Source organism: Nannospalax galili, unplaced genomic scaffold (genome assembly GCF_000622305.1).
Source record: "Nannospalax galili isolate Female #2095 unplaced genomic scaffold, S.galili_v1.0 scaffold2126, whole genome shotgun sequence".
Lineage (NCBI taxonomy): Eukaryota > Metazoa > Chordata > Mammalia > Rodentia > Spalacidae > Nannospalax > Nannospalax galili.
The window spans coordinates 34009-50888 of NW_008354079.1; the positions used below are offsets into that span (position 1 = coordinate 34009).

General features: G+C 50.1%; 1 protein-coding gene across 2 annotated transcripts; it reads left to right on the forward strand.

Annotated features, from left to right (window-relative positions):
- Positions 1 to 227: 227 nt before the first annotated feature.
- On the forward strand, positions 228 to 16880 carry Tgif2 (TGFB induced factor homeobox 2). 2 transcript variants are annotated; one of them, XM_008851161.3, is made up of 3 exons: positions 228 to 470; positions 5144 to 5369; positions 14466 to 16880. In XM_008851161.3, the coding sequence occupies exons 2-3, from the start codon at positions 5178 to 5180 to the stop codon at positions 14985 to 14987; spliced, it is 714 nt and encodes a 237-aa protein (XP_008849383.1). In that variant the 5' UTR covers positions 228 to 470; positions 5144 to 5177; the 3' UTR covers positions 14988 to 16880. The 2 variants fall into 2 exon arrangements, with proteins under 2 accessions (XP_008849383.1, XP_029410906.1); XM_029555046.1 differs by lacking the exon at positions 228 to 470 and adding an exon at positions 1175 to 1298.

The following is a 16880-nucleotide window of genomic DNA, read 5'->3' on the forward strand; positions in this document are numbered from 1 at the left end:
AGGCGCTCCGGAAACGCTCTCGGAAAAGAGGAGCGGGCCACTTCCTGCCCCCGAGCGAGCAAACACCCCGAGTGAAGGTCCCCGTGCCCCGCCCCCGCCCCCGCCCCCCGGCCCTCGCATTCCTGAGGGGGGTGGGCACAGGAAGGAGGTGCCGGCCCGCCCCCTCCGGCGTGTGGGCGGGGCAAAGCCCCCCACCCCTCCACTCCTCGGCGCCGCGGGCCCGCCCTCCGGGGTGGGCGTAGCTGGCCGCTCTACAAAGTTTGTTTCTGCCTCGGGCGGTGGGGGAGGGCGGCGGGCGCGAGAGGAGACGAGGGATCTGACGTCAGGCCGCGAGGTGCTTTCCAGCCGGGAGCTGTCAGGCGGGTGTCAGGCCGGGCAGGTTCGCAGCGCACTCTCCCGGGCCCCCCGCCCCGCATCCCCCACCCAGCACCCTGCCCGCGGCTGCGTGGGCCGGAAAGCCGGCGGGGAAGGTGAGTGCGGGACGCCGGCCGACCCAGGTGGGGGGTGGCGGCGCGCGGACAACTTGGAAAGTTTTTTGGAACGGCTGGGCGGGGGAGGGGGCGTCGTCCTGGCGCGTGCGGCGGTGGGTGTGTGAGCCCGGGGGTGTGTGTGGGTCCCGACCGCTGAGCGATGGCGTAGGAGGTGGGGGCTCACTCCGGCTTCTTTTGGGGGGGCCTTGGCTCCCCGAGATCCCGCCCTAGGAGAACGCCGCTGGTGTCCCGCAGTGGGGCGCGCGGGGGGCGGGTTCGTTTGGTTTGAAAAGTGCACGTTGCTAACCGCCGACTGGGCCTCCCCCCCTCCAGCGGCCGAGCGGGACTGGGGGCCGTCGAGTGACAGCTGGGGTGGGGGCCGCGAGTGGGGCCCCGACGGGGGAGGGCTGGGGAGCCCGCAGCGAGTTCCCCTTTCCTTTGGAACAAAGGAAAGTCTGTCTCCGAGGCATCTGTCACTCCCGGGCGGGCCAAGGCAGCGGGGCGTGTGGGGCTGGCTACGCGGAGAAAGTTTGTGCGCGTCGGGACCTTGGGTCTGCCGACGGACAACCGACCCTCCCCTGGGGGCGGCGCAGGGTCCCGGGGCAGAGGGGCGGCCAACATGGAGTCTGAGTGCTGGGCGGGGGCGGGGGGGGGTTGCGGAGTTTGGAGCCCAGCCCCCTCCCCTCCACTCCCCTCCCCCTCTGGGCCGAGTTCCGAGCACAAAGCCCAGCGTGCCCGCTCTGCCGGCCCCGCGCCGGGAGAATCAGCCTGCGCCGCGCACGGGGGAAAGGGCTGGGAACCAAACTTTTTCTGCCCCGGAATGGACGTGTGAGTTTTCTTTCTTCCAGAGTTCCCCCTCCCCCTCCACAATGGCGTTCCCGCGGGTGAGCAGTTGCACATAGTGTGACCCTGGTAGGGGACCCGGGGGTGAGGGTGTCCAGAGCGCTGCCCGACTCGTCGCCGCCCCAGGAGCCATGTGCTCTGCTGGGTCTGGGCCGTGGGGGAGGTTGCGCGCTTTGTGTGAACTACTGGAAACTCCAGTCCCACAGTGCAGCCGGGGGCAGAGTCGCTGGAGCTGGGGGAGTTGACAGAAAGTTCCTGTGGGAGTGGCTGCAGGTGGCGTGGTGGGAGTGTGTAGGAGGGTGCTCGGGGTGCAGTGTCCAAGGGGTGCCCCCACAGCCCAGTTCGGGTGAAAACTGATGGCCAGAGTGATGACGTGCGAGCTCTCACGTCGGAGATTGTGGGTGGGCAAGTCTCTTTGGAGTTCGTGGGTGGGCAGGCGAGTGCTGGAATTGGGCTAGTCTGATGGTTTGCAGGCATTAGTCCCAGGTATGTGGGGTGTAAGCAGTGTGTAGTGCCGTATATGTCGGCGAAAATCGGGGGCCCTGTTTGTGTGAGTAGTGGGTCGGGTCGGTTTGTGAGCGGCATTCAGCCTGAGTGGGTGATGTTCAGGTATGACTGAGGTGGGTATGTGGGAAACCTGCAGGCAGGCCTGGGGTGCAGGATCAGGACGTTCCTACTGAGGGGTCATCCTCAGGAATCGCCTCGGAACCTGAAGACCGGTTTCTGGCTGCTGGCCAGATTGGAATTTGTATAGATAATTTTTAGTAAACTAACAGCCGGCCAGGGCAGCATCCTTGGTCCAGAATCCCAGTTGTCCTGGTGGCTTGAAATGTTGGATCTCAGAAAGTAGCCCACTTGTGATCCTGAGGAGTTGCATATCTAAGCAGTACCCATTTCACCCCGAGGTGGCCTGGCTGAATATAGACCCTTCCCTCGAAAGCCTGGCCTAGCCAGCCCAGAGATCTGGGCTCAGGCCCAAATCAAGGAAACAAAACCTGGGAGATGCCAGAGTCTTGGCCAGGCCTGCTGGGGAGCTGTTAAAACGCAAAGAAGGGAGGAGCCTTGAGGCTCTGGCATTCCCTTGGCCTAGAACTTTTGCTTTTAAAATGTAAATTTCTTTTGCTTATGTAAACCAGACCTTCATCTGGTAGATGAGCTGAGTTAAGCTAGGCAGAAACCTTTCTTCAAAGGAGGTGGGCCTCAGATTTAGAGAAGGCACTTGACCCAGGTCACAGAGCCAGGTGGAGATAAAGGGACCAGATTTGGGGCCGGGGGAGGTCTGACCAAGAAAGTGGTCTAAGAAGTAACCAGTGGGTTTGACCCACTACTCTGTAGATGCACAGTAGGTGCTCAGTGCTTGCTGTAAGACCATAGTGACGGTAGTTTCCAGACCAGCCATTGGGCCTTGGGAGGCAAACTACCTGATACCCAATCCTACTTTATAACTATCTTGGATATAGGAATTCTCTTTTTAAATAACAGTTTTAAAAACCAGGCATGGTGATTCACTCCTGTTTCCTAGCACTCAGGAGGCTGAGGCAAAAGAGTTGCCAGTTTGAAGCCAGCCTGGGCTACATAACAAGGCCTTATCTCAAAACAACACTGTGTTATAACTTACATTACATAACTTACCCATTTAAAATATATATATCAAGGGGCTAGAGAGATGGCTCAGCTATTAAAAGCATTTCCTGCCCTTGCAAAAGATTGGGGGGGTTGTTTCCCTGCACACACATAGCAGCTGTCTGTAACTGTAGTTCCAGGGGATCTGATGCCCTCTTCTGACCTCTTTGGGCATCATGTGTACATAGTATACTTACATACATGGAGGCAAAACTTAGAAAGTTTGGCATGGTGGCACATGCCTATAGTCCCAGCACTCAGGAGGCAGATGCAGTCAGATATCTGTAACTTGGAGGCCAGCCAGGACTATATAGTGAGACTGTCTAAGAAAAAAAAAACCCAAAGTAAAAAGTATATATATTACTAAGTAAATACAATTTAATATGTACATGAGGGGGGTAGATGTTATTGGTTATTAGCATATTTATAACTATGTGCTACAATTGCTGCAGTCAAATTTAGGGTATTTTTATTACCTCATAAAGAAGCCCCCAGTTAAAAGTTGCAGGAGAGGGAGTCCTATTCCTCAGTAGTGCAGCCATTGGTCCCTTGCTCCCACTCAAGCAAATACTGCCCCACACCATACTCATGCAGGCAAGCCTAATTAAATACAGCAGGGTCAACAAAATGAGACATAAAAGTAGGAGGGGGAAGAAGAAAGGATTTGGTGGGAGGAGGAAGGGGCTAAGAGGATAGTGGGGAATACTTTTGAATTTTTATTTAAAAAAATTATTTGTGTGACTGGAGAGATGGCTCAGCAGTTAGAGAACTGGCGGCTTACAACTGTCTGTAATTCCAGATCCAAAGAATCGGACACCCTCTTCTGACCTCTTCAGGCAGTGCATGACAAAGGTGCGGTAACATACATGCAGGCAATACACTCATACACATAAAAATAATTTTAAAAATTACTTATTTGTAGTTTTACGTGTATGAGTGTTTTGTGTGCATGCATGTAACTGCACCTGTGCATGCAATGCCCAGGAAGACCGGAAAAGGGTGTTAGATGCCCTGGAACTGAAGCTAAGGAAACTCATCCTGGGTCCTGTGCAGAGTAGCCAGTGCTCTTAACTGCTGAGCCATCTCTCCAGCCCCAATTGGTAGGGGGTTAACTTTAATCAAAGAACTGTGTGTGTGTGTGTGTGTGTGTGTGTGTGTGTGTGTGTGTGTGTGTGTGTAAAATTGTAGAAGTCCAATGAACACACCTTAGCTTTCACCCTTCTATCCCCCCCAGCCGTAATTAACTGCTAATCTGCTCTCTTTCTCTCTCTCTCTCTCTCTCTCTCTCTCTCTCTCTCTCTCTCTCTCTCTCTCTCCATCTGTTCTGTACATTTCCATTGTAAGTGGAAACACATAGTAGTGGTCTTTTGTGACTGGCCTCTTTTGACTTAATGTTTGCAAGGCCGGTCCATGTTGTAGCAAACTTCAGGACTGTTTCATGGTCAAATAATATCCTCTCTTGTTGAGTCATCTATTGATGAGCTCTTGGTTGGCTGTTGTGAAGATTTGTGCACCAGGTTTCATGTGGACCTAGGTTTGCATTTCTCTTGGGCAGATAGGAGTGAAGTCACTGGGTCATTTGCTAATTCCTGGGTACTTTTAGCCCTCTTACTGTTTCCTCATCTATACAATGGTAAGTTTCTTCCTTGCAGGAGCTTTCACAAGAATTAAATGAGGTAATAGAGTGAGGTGCTTAGGACAGCCTGGAAAACAGAATTCCGTCCCGGCCTAGTGGCACACTGGGGAGGCAGAGGCAGGAGGATCATGAGTTCAAGGCCTTCCTGGGCTCCTTATGCAGACTGTCAATAAAAGAAAGCAGCAGAGCTTCATTCAGTTGAACACTGTAGTTCTTTCCAGTTGTGTTCCATTTATAATCGTAGCAGCCTTCTGTGTTTCAGTGACCTCACTGCTCCATGAAATGTGGCATTTAAGACTCCTCCTTCTGCCTTGTTCAAGCCATGATACAGTCCAAGATTTAGAACTGTGACTCCTGTTTCTGATGTCCCAGGCTGTAGTCATGGTGAACGTATTAGGAGACTAGGAAAAAGGTAACAGGCATGAAGTTGTAATGCTGTCTCCGTCCCCTTTGTCTTCCTGTTGGGAAGATAGATTTGGAACTGGATCTAAAAGGACCTTTGTAAACCATGCACAGGAACAAACTAAAGATATGTGTGCTTTAAGAAGTGTCTCCTCTGAATTGTCCCCAGGCTTCAAGGAGGTTCAGCCTAGCCCCCAGGCACCATGTCGGACAGCGATCTAGGTGAGGATGAAGGCCTCCTGTCACTGGCTGGCAAGAGGAAGCGCAGAGGGAACCTGCCCAAAGAGTCAGTAAAGATCCTCCGGGACTGGCTATACCTGCACCGCTACAACGCCTACCCCTCAGAGCAGGAGAAGCTGAGCCTCTCCGGACAGACCAACCTCTCAGTGCTGCAGGTAAGAGGAGACTGAGTCCTCTCCAGCTCTTCCTCTCTGCTTCTGTTCCTGACTCACCGTGGTAGTGGCCCATCACCTCCCCTGCTGGGTTCAGGTGAGAACATCCACTCCAGGCCCCAAAGGAAGATAGCGAAGTGAGGTCACTGCAGCTGGACTTCAGGCTTTGGCACTTCTGAAGGGATAGGAGTTGTCATTAGTGTCATTGTTGATCTTGGAGGCCTTGGGAAGATCAGAAGGCATTGAGTAGCTGAGATTCTGAGATTCTGGGATGCAGCCCCAGCCCACAGCGCTGTTTGAACAGGACTCTGGACACTCGTATGCACAAATACAGTTGTTTTTTCTTTTTTTGTTTTAAAAGAGGTTTTTTTTTTTTGATGAGTTGGAGTTGGGTATGGTGGTAAATACCTGTGATCCCAACACTCAGAAGGTGGAGGCAGAAAGGTTGCTGATAGATTCCTCTCCTGTGTTTGGTGGAGTTGTCATAATAGATTTTGAATTGGATGTAAAAGGACCTTTGGAGGGTTTTTTTGTTGTTGTTAATTTTTTGTTGTTGTTGTTTTTTGATCCTTTTGAGACAGGGTCTCTCTTGTACCCCCAGCTGGCTATATAGACCAAGCTGGCCTTGAACTCAGAGAGATCTGCCTGCTTCTGCCTCCCAGCTGCTGGGATCAAAGTTGTGCGCCAGCACACCTGGCTTTGTAAAGGACCTCTGTAAGTCACATACAGGAGCATACTCTAAAGATGTGTGCTGTAAGTGGTACCTCCTTTTAATTTTCCTGTTGTCGACCTGCATAAATCTTTGCTGTTTACATGGTGCCGAGGCAAAATACATTGAACCACCACTACTTTGGGTCCAGTTTGACTCTGACCTCCTTGGGAGATACATAGTAGGCCCTCAGTCTAGCACCAGAGGCCACTTCTGGCCTGCTGGCCCCACTGCTCCCTCCCAAACCTGCCTTTCTGACCGCCTCTGTGCTTTCATACTGTTACTCTAACCCATAGATGTTCCCTCTTTCTCTTTTTAAAAGTATTTTATTATTTTTTATTTTATGTGTATGAGTGTATGGCCTGCATGTGTGTTAAGTGTACCCATGTCGTGGAGTGCCCATGGAGGTCAGAAAAGGACATCAGATCCCCCTAACTGGAGTTACAGGACTGTTGTTAGCCACCATGTGGGTGCTTGGGAACCAAACCCAAGTCCTCTGCAAGAGCAGCCAGTGCTCTTAACTGCTGAGCCGTCTCTTCATCCTGTTCCTACCTTTTCTTACCCTACTCTGAGCCTACTACTTCCATCCCCTGTCCCTCCTTCCATGAAGAGCCATGATAAGTATTCAACCTGTGGATTTCCTGTGACCTAGCTTTTATGTTCTCTAGGCAGTGGTTAACCCAAGGCTGTCTCAAGAGAAGGTCTGTGTTCGGCCCGGTTTGTATCCTACCCTAGCCATAAGCCTGAGCCTTGGTCAAGCTGCTGCTGTCACTGTGAGCCTTACTGTTTTCCTCAGCTGAAAATGGGGAGATGCTTGAGCACCTAGTGGTATAGGAGGAGGGACAGAAGAATTCATAATTCCTGAGTGCCTCCCCTGGGTCCAGCTCCTGCCTCTAGGACACCCACAAGAGCAATTTGAAAATTGCAAAAAAAACTCAGGGTGCGGCTATGGGTGGTAGAGTGCTAGCTGGTCTGAGCTCAGAGTAGGTTTGCAAATTGATCACTGCTGAGACAAAAGGCAGCTCAATGGAGACACTGGGAGGGGCAGGGCCTAGAGCCCCAGGCAGGTGTCCCTGGAAAGATGACTTTGAACTAACAGGCTCCAGATATACAAAGGCAAAAGTAAAAGGCCTCAAGTTTAAGACTAGGATTGCCTAGACATCTCTGCTGGTCTCCCTGCCTTCAGCCTTTATCCTTGGTGTCTAAAGCACAAATCTGATCATGTCACACACTTCAGGGAACCCACTGTCCTCAGATGGGGTCCAGGCTACTTCAGAGTACCCCAGCTTCCTCAGTTCTTCCTGGCCCTTGAGCCCTCTCCCTTGGTTGTAAACAGCCAGGCACAGCCCTCACCTTCCTCATTTGCCTCACTCTGTTCAAGCACCTGTCTTTTGTAGGCACTTGGATCTGCAGCCTAAGTTTTGAGCCATTCTTTATAGCCCCAGGGTACCTCATACCTGTCCTGTCAAACCACTTGTCATACTGTATTGGAATTGCTTCTTCTCAGGGACACTTTCTCAAACCTGAGAAATACACTAACTCTAAAAAAAAAAAGAATCAGGGTGGGGCTGTGGGTGGTAGAGTACTGGTCTAGCATGCCAGAGGAACTGGGTTCAGTCCTCAGCACTGCACAAAAGAACTATCTTGTGGCTCTACCTCCCCTTGAGATGTTAACTTGAATCTTTATCATCACATCACAAGAATGTACAAACATAAAACTGAGTGAAAAATTTACTTTTGCTCTTACATACAGCAATAGAATCTGTTTTACAAAGTGGATAAATGTAAAAGCAGTAAGAGTTCACCTAACTACACTAAAGGGGCCAGTATATTTTGCTGCCTGCTCTGAGTGTGTAGTAGGACAAAGGCACTGGCTCTGGAGGTGAGTGAGACTGGCCCCCTTGGTTATGATGTCCCTGTTTATGATCAGAGTGGAAACAAGTAGCTAAAGCATCCTTATAGAGAACCAGTAGATCCCTAGGACCATAGATCCACTTGCAGCATCCAAGTATAGGACAGGGGTCAGCCAGTGGATCTCTGGTGACCACCTTCTCTAGAGTTACTGCGTTAGGGACCATGGAGACCATCTGGCACTCTCCAAGGCATAGTACCATAAACTCCACATCAGCCTCAGTCAGCTGTGTGCCTCTCTAAATGATTCCCCTTCTTAGCTCCTTAGGTTCTCCCATACCTGTGTATATTTCCCTCAAGTGTAGAAATGCAACTTCTTGATCCCATGCTTTTCCCTGTCATCACTGACAGATCTCCTGTTAGTCTAAGACAAAAAAAGTCCTCAGTGGCTCCTACAGCGTAACTAAGGCACTTTTGTTTGCTACTTGGCCTGATCCCTGACCCCAACATTCCTGATGTACATCTTGATTGCCACCCTCCTTCTCTGAACAGGCCCCTGAAGGAGTCATGTGCTCCACAGAATCTGGGCACTGGACTGGCATTGGGACCTTTAGCTGACTCCTTTAGATGGCACGGGGTTTTGAGGGTATGGGGAGCAGAGACCTAGTTTAGTTCGTTGTAGTTCCTGTGCTGCTTGGTATCTGGCAGGAAGGGGCTCTAATTGCAGTGGCAGAAAAGAAATAGTGTTGGAAATGTCAGAAGTGGGAAGATACAGTGGCTCCTCAGTCATGCATCTTTGTTTGTGTGTATTTACATTTCTCTAAATTTCCTTTGTTGATGAGGCTTTCAAGCCTGCAGGTGCTCTACCATTGAGCCACACTCCTAGCCGCCAGGGAAGAGAATATTAAAATGAACTCCAGCACTGACTTCAGTTGGTATCCATTTTTTTGGATACCATATTTTGCTAAGTTGGTTTCATCTCTTCCTGGGACATCTCTTTTGATTGTCTCCTTTAACTGGCCTGGAGTGATGTCATTAGCAAATCAGTGAGTCAGGTAAGTTACTGGTTTGCTGGTACTTGCCTGCAGCTAGGCAGTTGGAGGGTAACATCCAAAAAATAAAAAAGTATCTCCTGAAGGATTTTCACAGGTACCTGGGACATTCAAACCCAATTTATTGGGCTCTTCTAGTTTCCTGTTTGTAGAACTGCCTAGAGAGTTCTGGACCTGGGTTACCACCTGGGCAATGCTGTGAACCAGGCTCCTCAGTACTGTATGCTAGAAAAGCTAGTAGAACAGGCACCTTGGTCCCTTCCTGACAAGCTTTTCCTGAGCCCTGAGGTCATGTAGCAGTCCCTCTGGTAAGGCCCTGGGCTAAGAAAGGAGCCTGTAAAGGCTGAGTGGGAGGTATGTCTAGCCCCCAGGGCATCCAGGGACTATCTTTTTGTCTTGCCCCTCTACAATCTCAGGCTCCAGAGCTAGCTGCCTTCCACAGGCAACAACCTGTCAACCCACTCCCTAAGGCCTTTCTGTGTATTTTTTTGAGCTTCTATGTGACATTTTTGCTTAAATAAAAGGGTTCTTAATGCTCACAAGAACAGGTTATACCAGGGGGATAAACCATAGCTCCTAAGCCTGGATAACAGAGCCCTCTAGATCCCCTGTTTAGAAATGTACATTGCCATCCAGATGTGGTGGCTCATGCCTATAATCTCCAGAGGCAGGAGGGATTGGCCAGCCTGCACTGTCTCAAAAAACAAATAAGGGCTAGAGAGGTAGGTCAGTGGTTAAGAGCACTGGCTACACTTGCAGAAGACCAAGGTTTAATTCCCAGCACCCACATGTTATCTAACAACTATCTGTAACTCCAGTTCCAGGGAATCCAACACCCTTTTCTGACCTCCAGTAAGGCATTGCACTACATGGGTGCACTTACATATATTCAGGCACTCATACACATAAAATAAAAGTAATTAAAAACTAAAACAAAAAGAAAACCTTCCCTGCAGCATGGTGGCAAAGGCCTTTAATTCTACCACTTGAGAGGCAGTGACAGGTGGGTCTCTGAGTTCAAGGCCAGCCTGGTCTACATATAGTGCGCTCTCCAGGCCAGTCAGGACTGCTGTATCAAAAAAAAACAAAAACAGGCTAGAGATATAATCTGCTCAGTGGTTAAGAGCTGCTCGTGCAGAGGACTGGGGTTGGATCCTCCAAGGCTGTGACTTTTGGCAGGTCTTCCACCTCTATAAGGCTTTGGGAACACTACCTACTATTTCCCAGGTTTGTATGCAGATTAAACATGATCTTGGCAAGATACCTGATGTCGAAAGTGCTTAATATGTTTCTTTCCTTCCTTCTTCCCACCTAGCTGTTTAGCCTTCCCTTTCTTTAGGACCCAGTTGAAACTCTAGCTAGATTCATCTAAGCAACTGTCTGCCAGTACCTGCTGTTACATGTATTCCTGGTTATACTGGCAGACCACAGAGGTGAAGAGGGGTGAAAGAACCCCAGGAATAAGCTCCCCATGCTGGAGCAGAGAGTCATAGATGCTTCTGACTCTATTCTCAGCCTGATGGTGGCTCACCTGTAGAATGGGTATAACTATAGCCAGCAAGGTAAGGTGCTATGCCTGTGCCAGGCACGAGTTCTGTCTCTGGCTAGACAGAGGCAGATATCCCATGAGACTGTACCCAAGGGCTTGCTCTGACAACAGAGAAAAGAGGCTGGTGAGAGCTAGGGACAGAAATGGTTCAAGAGCCCTGGGTCTTTATCTGCTTAGCAGATAGTAGGGAAGTACTAGCATTCCTGCCACCTGCTCAGAAAGTGAAGAGGGTCTTGTGACCATTCTTTCTCCTCCAGCAGCTTAGCTGGTCTGTAGGTTTCTGCTGAGGACAGAGGACCTAGCATGTGAAATTTCAAACCACTGTTTAGGCCCCTTCGTAGTTTACCATGGTGTTCCCAGCTAATAGGACTGGCCCTGCCGCTTCATTGTTTGACCTTTTTGTTCTTGGACCTGGGGTTTCACTGTGTTGCCTAGACTGGTCTCAGACTCCTGAGTAGCAGGGACCACAAACAACACACCACATCCCTATCTAGTAGTCATTTTGTTTATTTTGAGACAGGGTCTTACTTTGTAGCCTGGCTGGCCTCAAACTTGCAGAGATCCATCTTCCTCTGCCTGAGATTATGTGGGGTTTTTGAGGCAGGGGCTCAATAAGTAGCCCAGGTGCATCTCAAATTGGAAGCGATCCTCTGGCCGCAGTCTCCCAAGTGCTGGAATCACAGGTGTGCTTTACCGTACCTAGCTTCATTCGCTCAGTATCCTTTAGTGTTTGCTGTTGTTTCCGTTAGTGCTCCATGTTGGTTGACTCTGGCCCTCTGTTTCCCTTTCAGCCTCAGCCTTCTAGTCAGACCCCTTATGTCTATTATTTTTTAATTAAGGAAGGATTTATTTTTGTTCATACTCTCTGAGAGTTCAGTCTGTGATCACTTGGCTATGTTTCTGGTCATTTAGGAAACAGAATGTCATAGCAACAGCAGTGGGCTGTTTGGGTGAGGGTGTTCTTCATGGCCCATAGGAAGTAGTTAAAGGGGGGTCGCCTACGTTTATAAACAATTCTTTTTTTCCTTTCTTTCTTTCTTGGAATGTACTGATGGTCATTCACCTATTTGTTTACTACCACTGCACAAGATGGATGTCAGTGCCACAGAGCAGGTCACATAGCTGTTAAAAATCAGCCCCAGCAAACGCTAAGGACTGACTTGGTACAGAGCAGGCACATCAATATACTTGAATGAGGAAGAAGCTCTGAAAGGGAGAGCCGGGAAAGGTGGGAGGCTCAACCTTGACTAGGGAAAACAGCAGGCTGAACTCTGGGGTCGTGTGACAGCCCCAAGGGAAGACAGGTCCTGCCAGATGAAATCCTGGCTCATTGCTAGGCTGGGCTTCAGGTCTGTTCACCAGGAAAACAGGATATGGTCCAACACATTTCACTGTTAAAAGAAACTAGATGCACAGTGCTCAACTAGTGGCAGCTGTTGGCAAAAGTCTACAGTGGCGGTGCAAAGCTTACTTTGTTTCGCAGGTGGGCAGGAGAACATTCCAGAAAAAAGGGAACGTGGTGTATAGAAGGCATGGAGATTTTCAGGTTTGGGTTTTTGTTTTTTAAATGAGCAGGGCCCCAAAGCAGTTCCCATGCTGACAGCAGAAAAGCAGAGTGGTAGGGGGGTGGGGTAGCAAAGACAGGCTGGCAGGAGGGCTTTAATGCCCAGGCTCTGGAGTCTAGACTTGCACTGGTAGACACTAAGAGACAAAACAGCTGCTTTCTAGCCAGGAACATCAGCCATTTTGCAGACTGGAACCAGCAGAGTGGCCAGGAGAGCTATGAAGCTGGAGATATTAAAGAGTCCTTGGGGCCAGAGAGATGGCTCAGAGGTTAAGAGCACTGGCTGCTCTTACAGAGGACCCAGGTTTGGTTCCTGGTACCTACATGGCGGCTCATAATTCCAGTTCCAGGGCATCTAATTCCCTCTTCTGGCCTCCACGGGCACCAAGTATGCACATGGTACACATACGTATTTGCAGGGAAACACTCATATATATATATATATATACGATTAAGACTTTATTTTTTTTGGTCTTTTTGAGACAGAGTCTCCCTGTAGCCCCAGCTGTCCTGGAACTCACTATGTAGACCATGCTGGCCTTGAACACACAGAGATCTGCCTGCCTCTGCCTCCCAAGTGCTGGGACTACAGGTGTGCGTCACCACGCCCAGCAAGATTTTATTTTTTAAATATTTTTTTAAATTTTATTTTATGTGTATGCATGTATTGCCTGCATGTAGGTAAATGCACCCATGTCGTGCAATGCCCACGGAGGACAGGAGTGACTGTTGGATCCCCTGAACTGGAGTTACGGACAGTTGTTAGCTGCCATGTGGGTGTTAGGATCTGAACCCGGGTCTTCTGCAAGAACAGTGTTCTCAACCGCTGAGCTCTCTCTTCAGCCCCAGATTAAATCTTTTTTAAAAAGAGTGCATGCCTTTAATCCCAGCACTCGGGAGGCAGAGGCAGGCAGATCTCTGTGAGTTCGAGGCCACCCTCGTCTACATAGTGAGTTCCAGGACAGCTGGGGCTACAGGGAGACCCTGTCTCAAAAAAAAAGAGTCCTTGCCAGGCGTGGTGGTGAATGCTTTTAATTCCAGCACTGTGGAGGCAGAGGCAGACAGATTTCTGTAAGTTCCAGGCCAGTCTGTTATACATAGTGAATTCCAGGCCAGCCACGGTTACATAGTGAGACCCTGTTTCGAACAAAAAAAATAAGCAAGCAAGCCAAAAGTCCTTGGTTCAGCCAGGCTTAGTGGCACATGCCTTTAAACCCAGCACTCGGGAGGCAGAGGCAGGCAGATCTCTTGAGTTTGAGGGCAGCCTGGTCTACATAGCAAGTTCCAGGGCAGCTGGAGCTGTAGGGAAACCCTGTCTCAAAAAGACCAAAAAAAAAAAAAAACCTTGGTTCTGGGTCAGCTCAGTTGTATATACTTGCCTAGCACGAGCAAGGTCCTGGGTTCCATCCCAAACACTGCAAAATCAATATCTGGACATAAAGGGGAAAGTGTTGGACATGTTCCCAGACCATAGGCACCTTGAGCTTTGCAGCATACTGCAGTGTACCATAGGAAAGTGCATGCCATCCTGGTGTTGCTTGTAAACTTTTTCCTCTCCCTGATAGTCCTTGTTCCTCTGTGTCTCTTCACTCTACAGCGACAGGCCTGCATCTCACTCCCCATTTGTCCTCCTCTTGCCCCCTCTCTTAATGTAATCTGAACTACCAGCCCATCTCCCTCTTCCAGCCTAGTCACTCTTTTGCTTACAACCCTCCTGTGGTACCAGATTATTTGAGGGCCAGTGAGGTGGCTCAGCAAGTAAAGGTGCTTGCCACTAAGCCTGATGACCTTCTAGTTCCAGGAGGAGAGAACCAGCTCTTCAGAGTTGTCCTCTGACCACTATAGGTGCTCTGAGCACACACATGGGCACAAACAAATGTCATTAAAAAAATGGAAAAACAACTATGGCTTCCCTGTGTCCATAGAAAACCTAAATCTTCACCTTAAGAGGTGACTCTTAATAGCCACACTGAGCCCAGCCCCGTGGGCCTACCTTCTGCATCTCTCATTGGACCCTGTTGCCCTTGCTACTCTAACCCACCCATCTTCCACGTCAGCAGTTCCTTGTCTTTAAGATTGCAATTGAAGAGTCACTTCCCAAGAGAGCATCTCCTCAAGCCCACAAAGATTAGGCTAGATGTTCCACCATTGGCTCCTTCAACACCACTGGCCCCATCCCTCCACTGGCCCCACCATAGTTGGAATTGTATGTGTGTGTATGGTTTCTTATGTAACTCTCTTTTCCCTGTGAACCTCTGAGGGCCAGAATCTTGTCGCTAATGTTTGTTCCTGTGTTCTTGGGGCCTGGAACAGTGAGCATTTTGCAGCTGTTTTGGATGGAATGAACTGATCAGTCTCTTCAAACTTGTTCCAGATATGTAACTGGTTCATCAATGCCCGGCGGCGTCTTCTCCCAGACATGCTCCGGAAGGATGGCAAAGACCCTAATCAGTTCACCATTTCCCGCCGTGGGGGTAAGACCTCAGACATGGCTCTCCCCAGGGGGAGCAGCCCTTCCATGCTGGCTGTGTCTGTACCCGCCCCCACCAACGTGCTCTCCTTGTCATTGTGCTCTGTGCCGCTCCACTCAGGCCAAGGTGAGAAGCCAGCAGCCCCCTTCCCACAAGGAGACCTGGAGCCCCCCAAGGCCCTGGTGACCCCTGGCAGCACCCTTACCCTGCTGACCAGGGCTGAGGCTGGAAGCCCCACAGGTGGACTCTTCAACACACCGCCACCCACACCCCCAGAGCAGGACAAGGAGGACTTCAGCAGCTTCCAGTTGCTGGTGGAGGTGGCACTACAGAGGGCTGCCGAGATGGAGCTTCAGAAGCAGCAGGACCCGGCGCCCCGGCTACTACACACTCCTCTCACTCTAGTCTCAGAAAACCCCAAGTAAGCACCTGCTGCCAGGTGGCTCAAGGCTCAGGCCAGTGATCCTGGGTCCTGGTTCGCTTCTCTTTCATACAGAGGGTTTCTACAGACCACTGCCAAGCTTTGGGGTCAGCTCTGTCTGGAGGTTCTCAGCGGAAAAACCCCAGCTGGTGTCACTGCACTGTGAAGGGGGCCTGTCCTCTGCTGACTGCTGTTCCTTCAGGCCTGGAGTAGACCAAGGGACTGAGATAGACATGGCCTTGTTGCTGCTTCTCCAGAGATGCCCTGGGACACCTGTGTTCCAGCCGGCTTTCCTCAGCACACCCAGGAAACCTGCCAAGTTGAGACTCAAGCTGGGTCCAAGCTGCCCCGAAGCTGTGCCTCCTTTGGACAAGCCAGGTGTGCACATTCCAAGTTCCTAAGTAGGGACAAAAAAACAGAACCCAGCAGATGTCACAGAACCGACTCCAGTTGAATGTTTAGATTTTGTTAAACTGTTTATTTCCCCTTTTTTACTATGGTTTGCCTTGATGGCAGTAGGTAGGTCAGGTGTGGGGAGAGCATGCATATGTGGTGTGGAGGTGGATAAGCTGGGGGTGATCTCCCACTGCTCCTGGGGATGACTGTATAAGGAACCAGCTGAATCTCTGCAGTAGTGTGAAATTCCAAGTGGGAATGGTTTGGTTTACCCCATTATAAAAGGCAGAAAAAAATATGTGAACCTACTAGATGCAGGGCAGAGAAGGGTGATTAAAAACAGGTGTTTGTTTTTATTTTTGTATCTATTGTATTTTGGGGGTGGTAACCTAGAATGAGGCAGTTTTTGTTTTTTTTCCTTTATCTTTTTAATGTTTTCCCCTTTGTTCCTGAAGATGTTGTCCTGTGGCGTGAGTTTGGGATTCCTGTGGGAACCTGGCGAGAAAGTCAAAAGCTCTCAGATCTCCTCCATGGGGAGAAGTGGGCCATCTGCTGGTCAGGAGGCCCTTGGGAAAGGCCGCTTGACTCACAAAGGTAGCAGGAAAGCTCTCTTCCTGGAGGAAGCAAAGGCTAGGGCCTACAGAGGCAGCGCCAAGTTAGAAATGAGCTGTGAGCCTGGGGCTGTCTGTTTCATCTCCTTTCAAGTTGGAGTTGCAGAGGCCTGCCAGAATTTCCCAGCAAAACAGCTCCAGGTGCTCTTAATCTCTTCCCTTTTCTCACCTTTTACTTGCTGTTTTGTTTCTGATAGTTTTCAAGGGCCTTATACCCCATCTTTATATATCCTAAGAAACACTAATCCTAGGTTTTCATTAGCCAAGATATGTTCTAAATAACCAGAAGACTTGAGGAGCTCTGACTTAAGAGTTTCCTGAGGTTGCCAGGTTGTGAACACAGAGCAGGGGACTGACTTGGGGTGCCTGCCCCAGAGAAAGGTAGAACACTATTCTGGCCTTTCTGTAGAGCCCCCTGGCACCCTTGAGGAGACTTCTTCCATCTCTCCTGAGTGGTATAGCCCATACCTTGCTGAGGGAATGGGAATGGGGGCATTTTGCTCTCTGTAGGGGATTCTTTCCTAGGCACTCTCTCCTGCCTCTCTGGTGATCAGGGTCCTCAGCACACTGAGGCCCTGCTGGGGAAGGATAAATGTGGCAGTTTCAGGGTTGGTTGAGGCTGCTGTTTGCCTACACCTCTACCTGGCTATGTCTGAGCCCAGGTCCCATAATGGCTGCAGTAGGAGACTTGGAGTGTATTGGCTGGATGGGATTGTTTTTTCCTTCCCACAGTGCACTGAGCAGAGGGAGCAGGGAGGGAGCCGTGCTGCTGACTTCTTTAGGCATTCCCCTCCTGGTATAAAATGGGACGTCTGGGGGTGGGGCGTCTTCTGCTTAGGTTGCTTGTAAGGTAATTCTAGAGAAGCACAGTCATCCCGTTGAACAATATT

Bases quoted from the DNA above. Each gene is read 5' to 3' on its own strand.
- Tgif2 (XM_008851161.3), top strand. From the start codon at position 5,178: ATGTCGGACAGCGATCTAGGTGAGGATGAAGGCCTCCTGTCACTGGCT. The intron at 5,370-14,465 runs GTAAGAGGAGAC...AACTTGTTCCAG, and splicing joins CCAACCTCTCAGTGCTGCAG to ATATGTAACTGGTTCATCAA.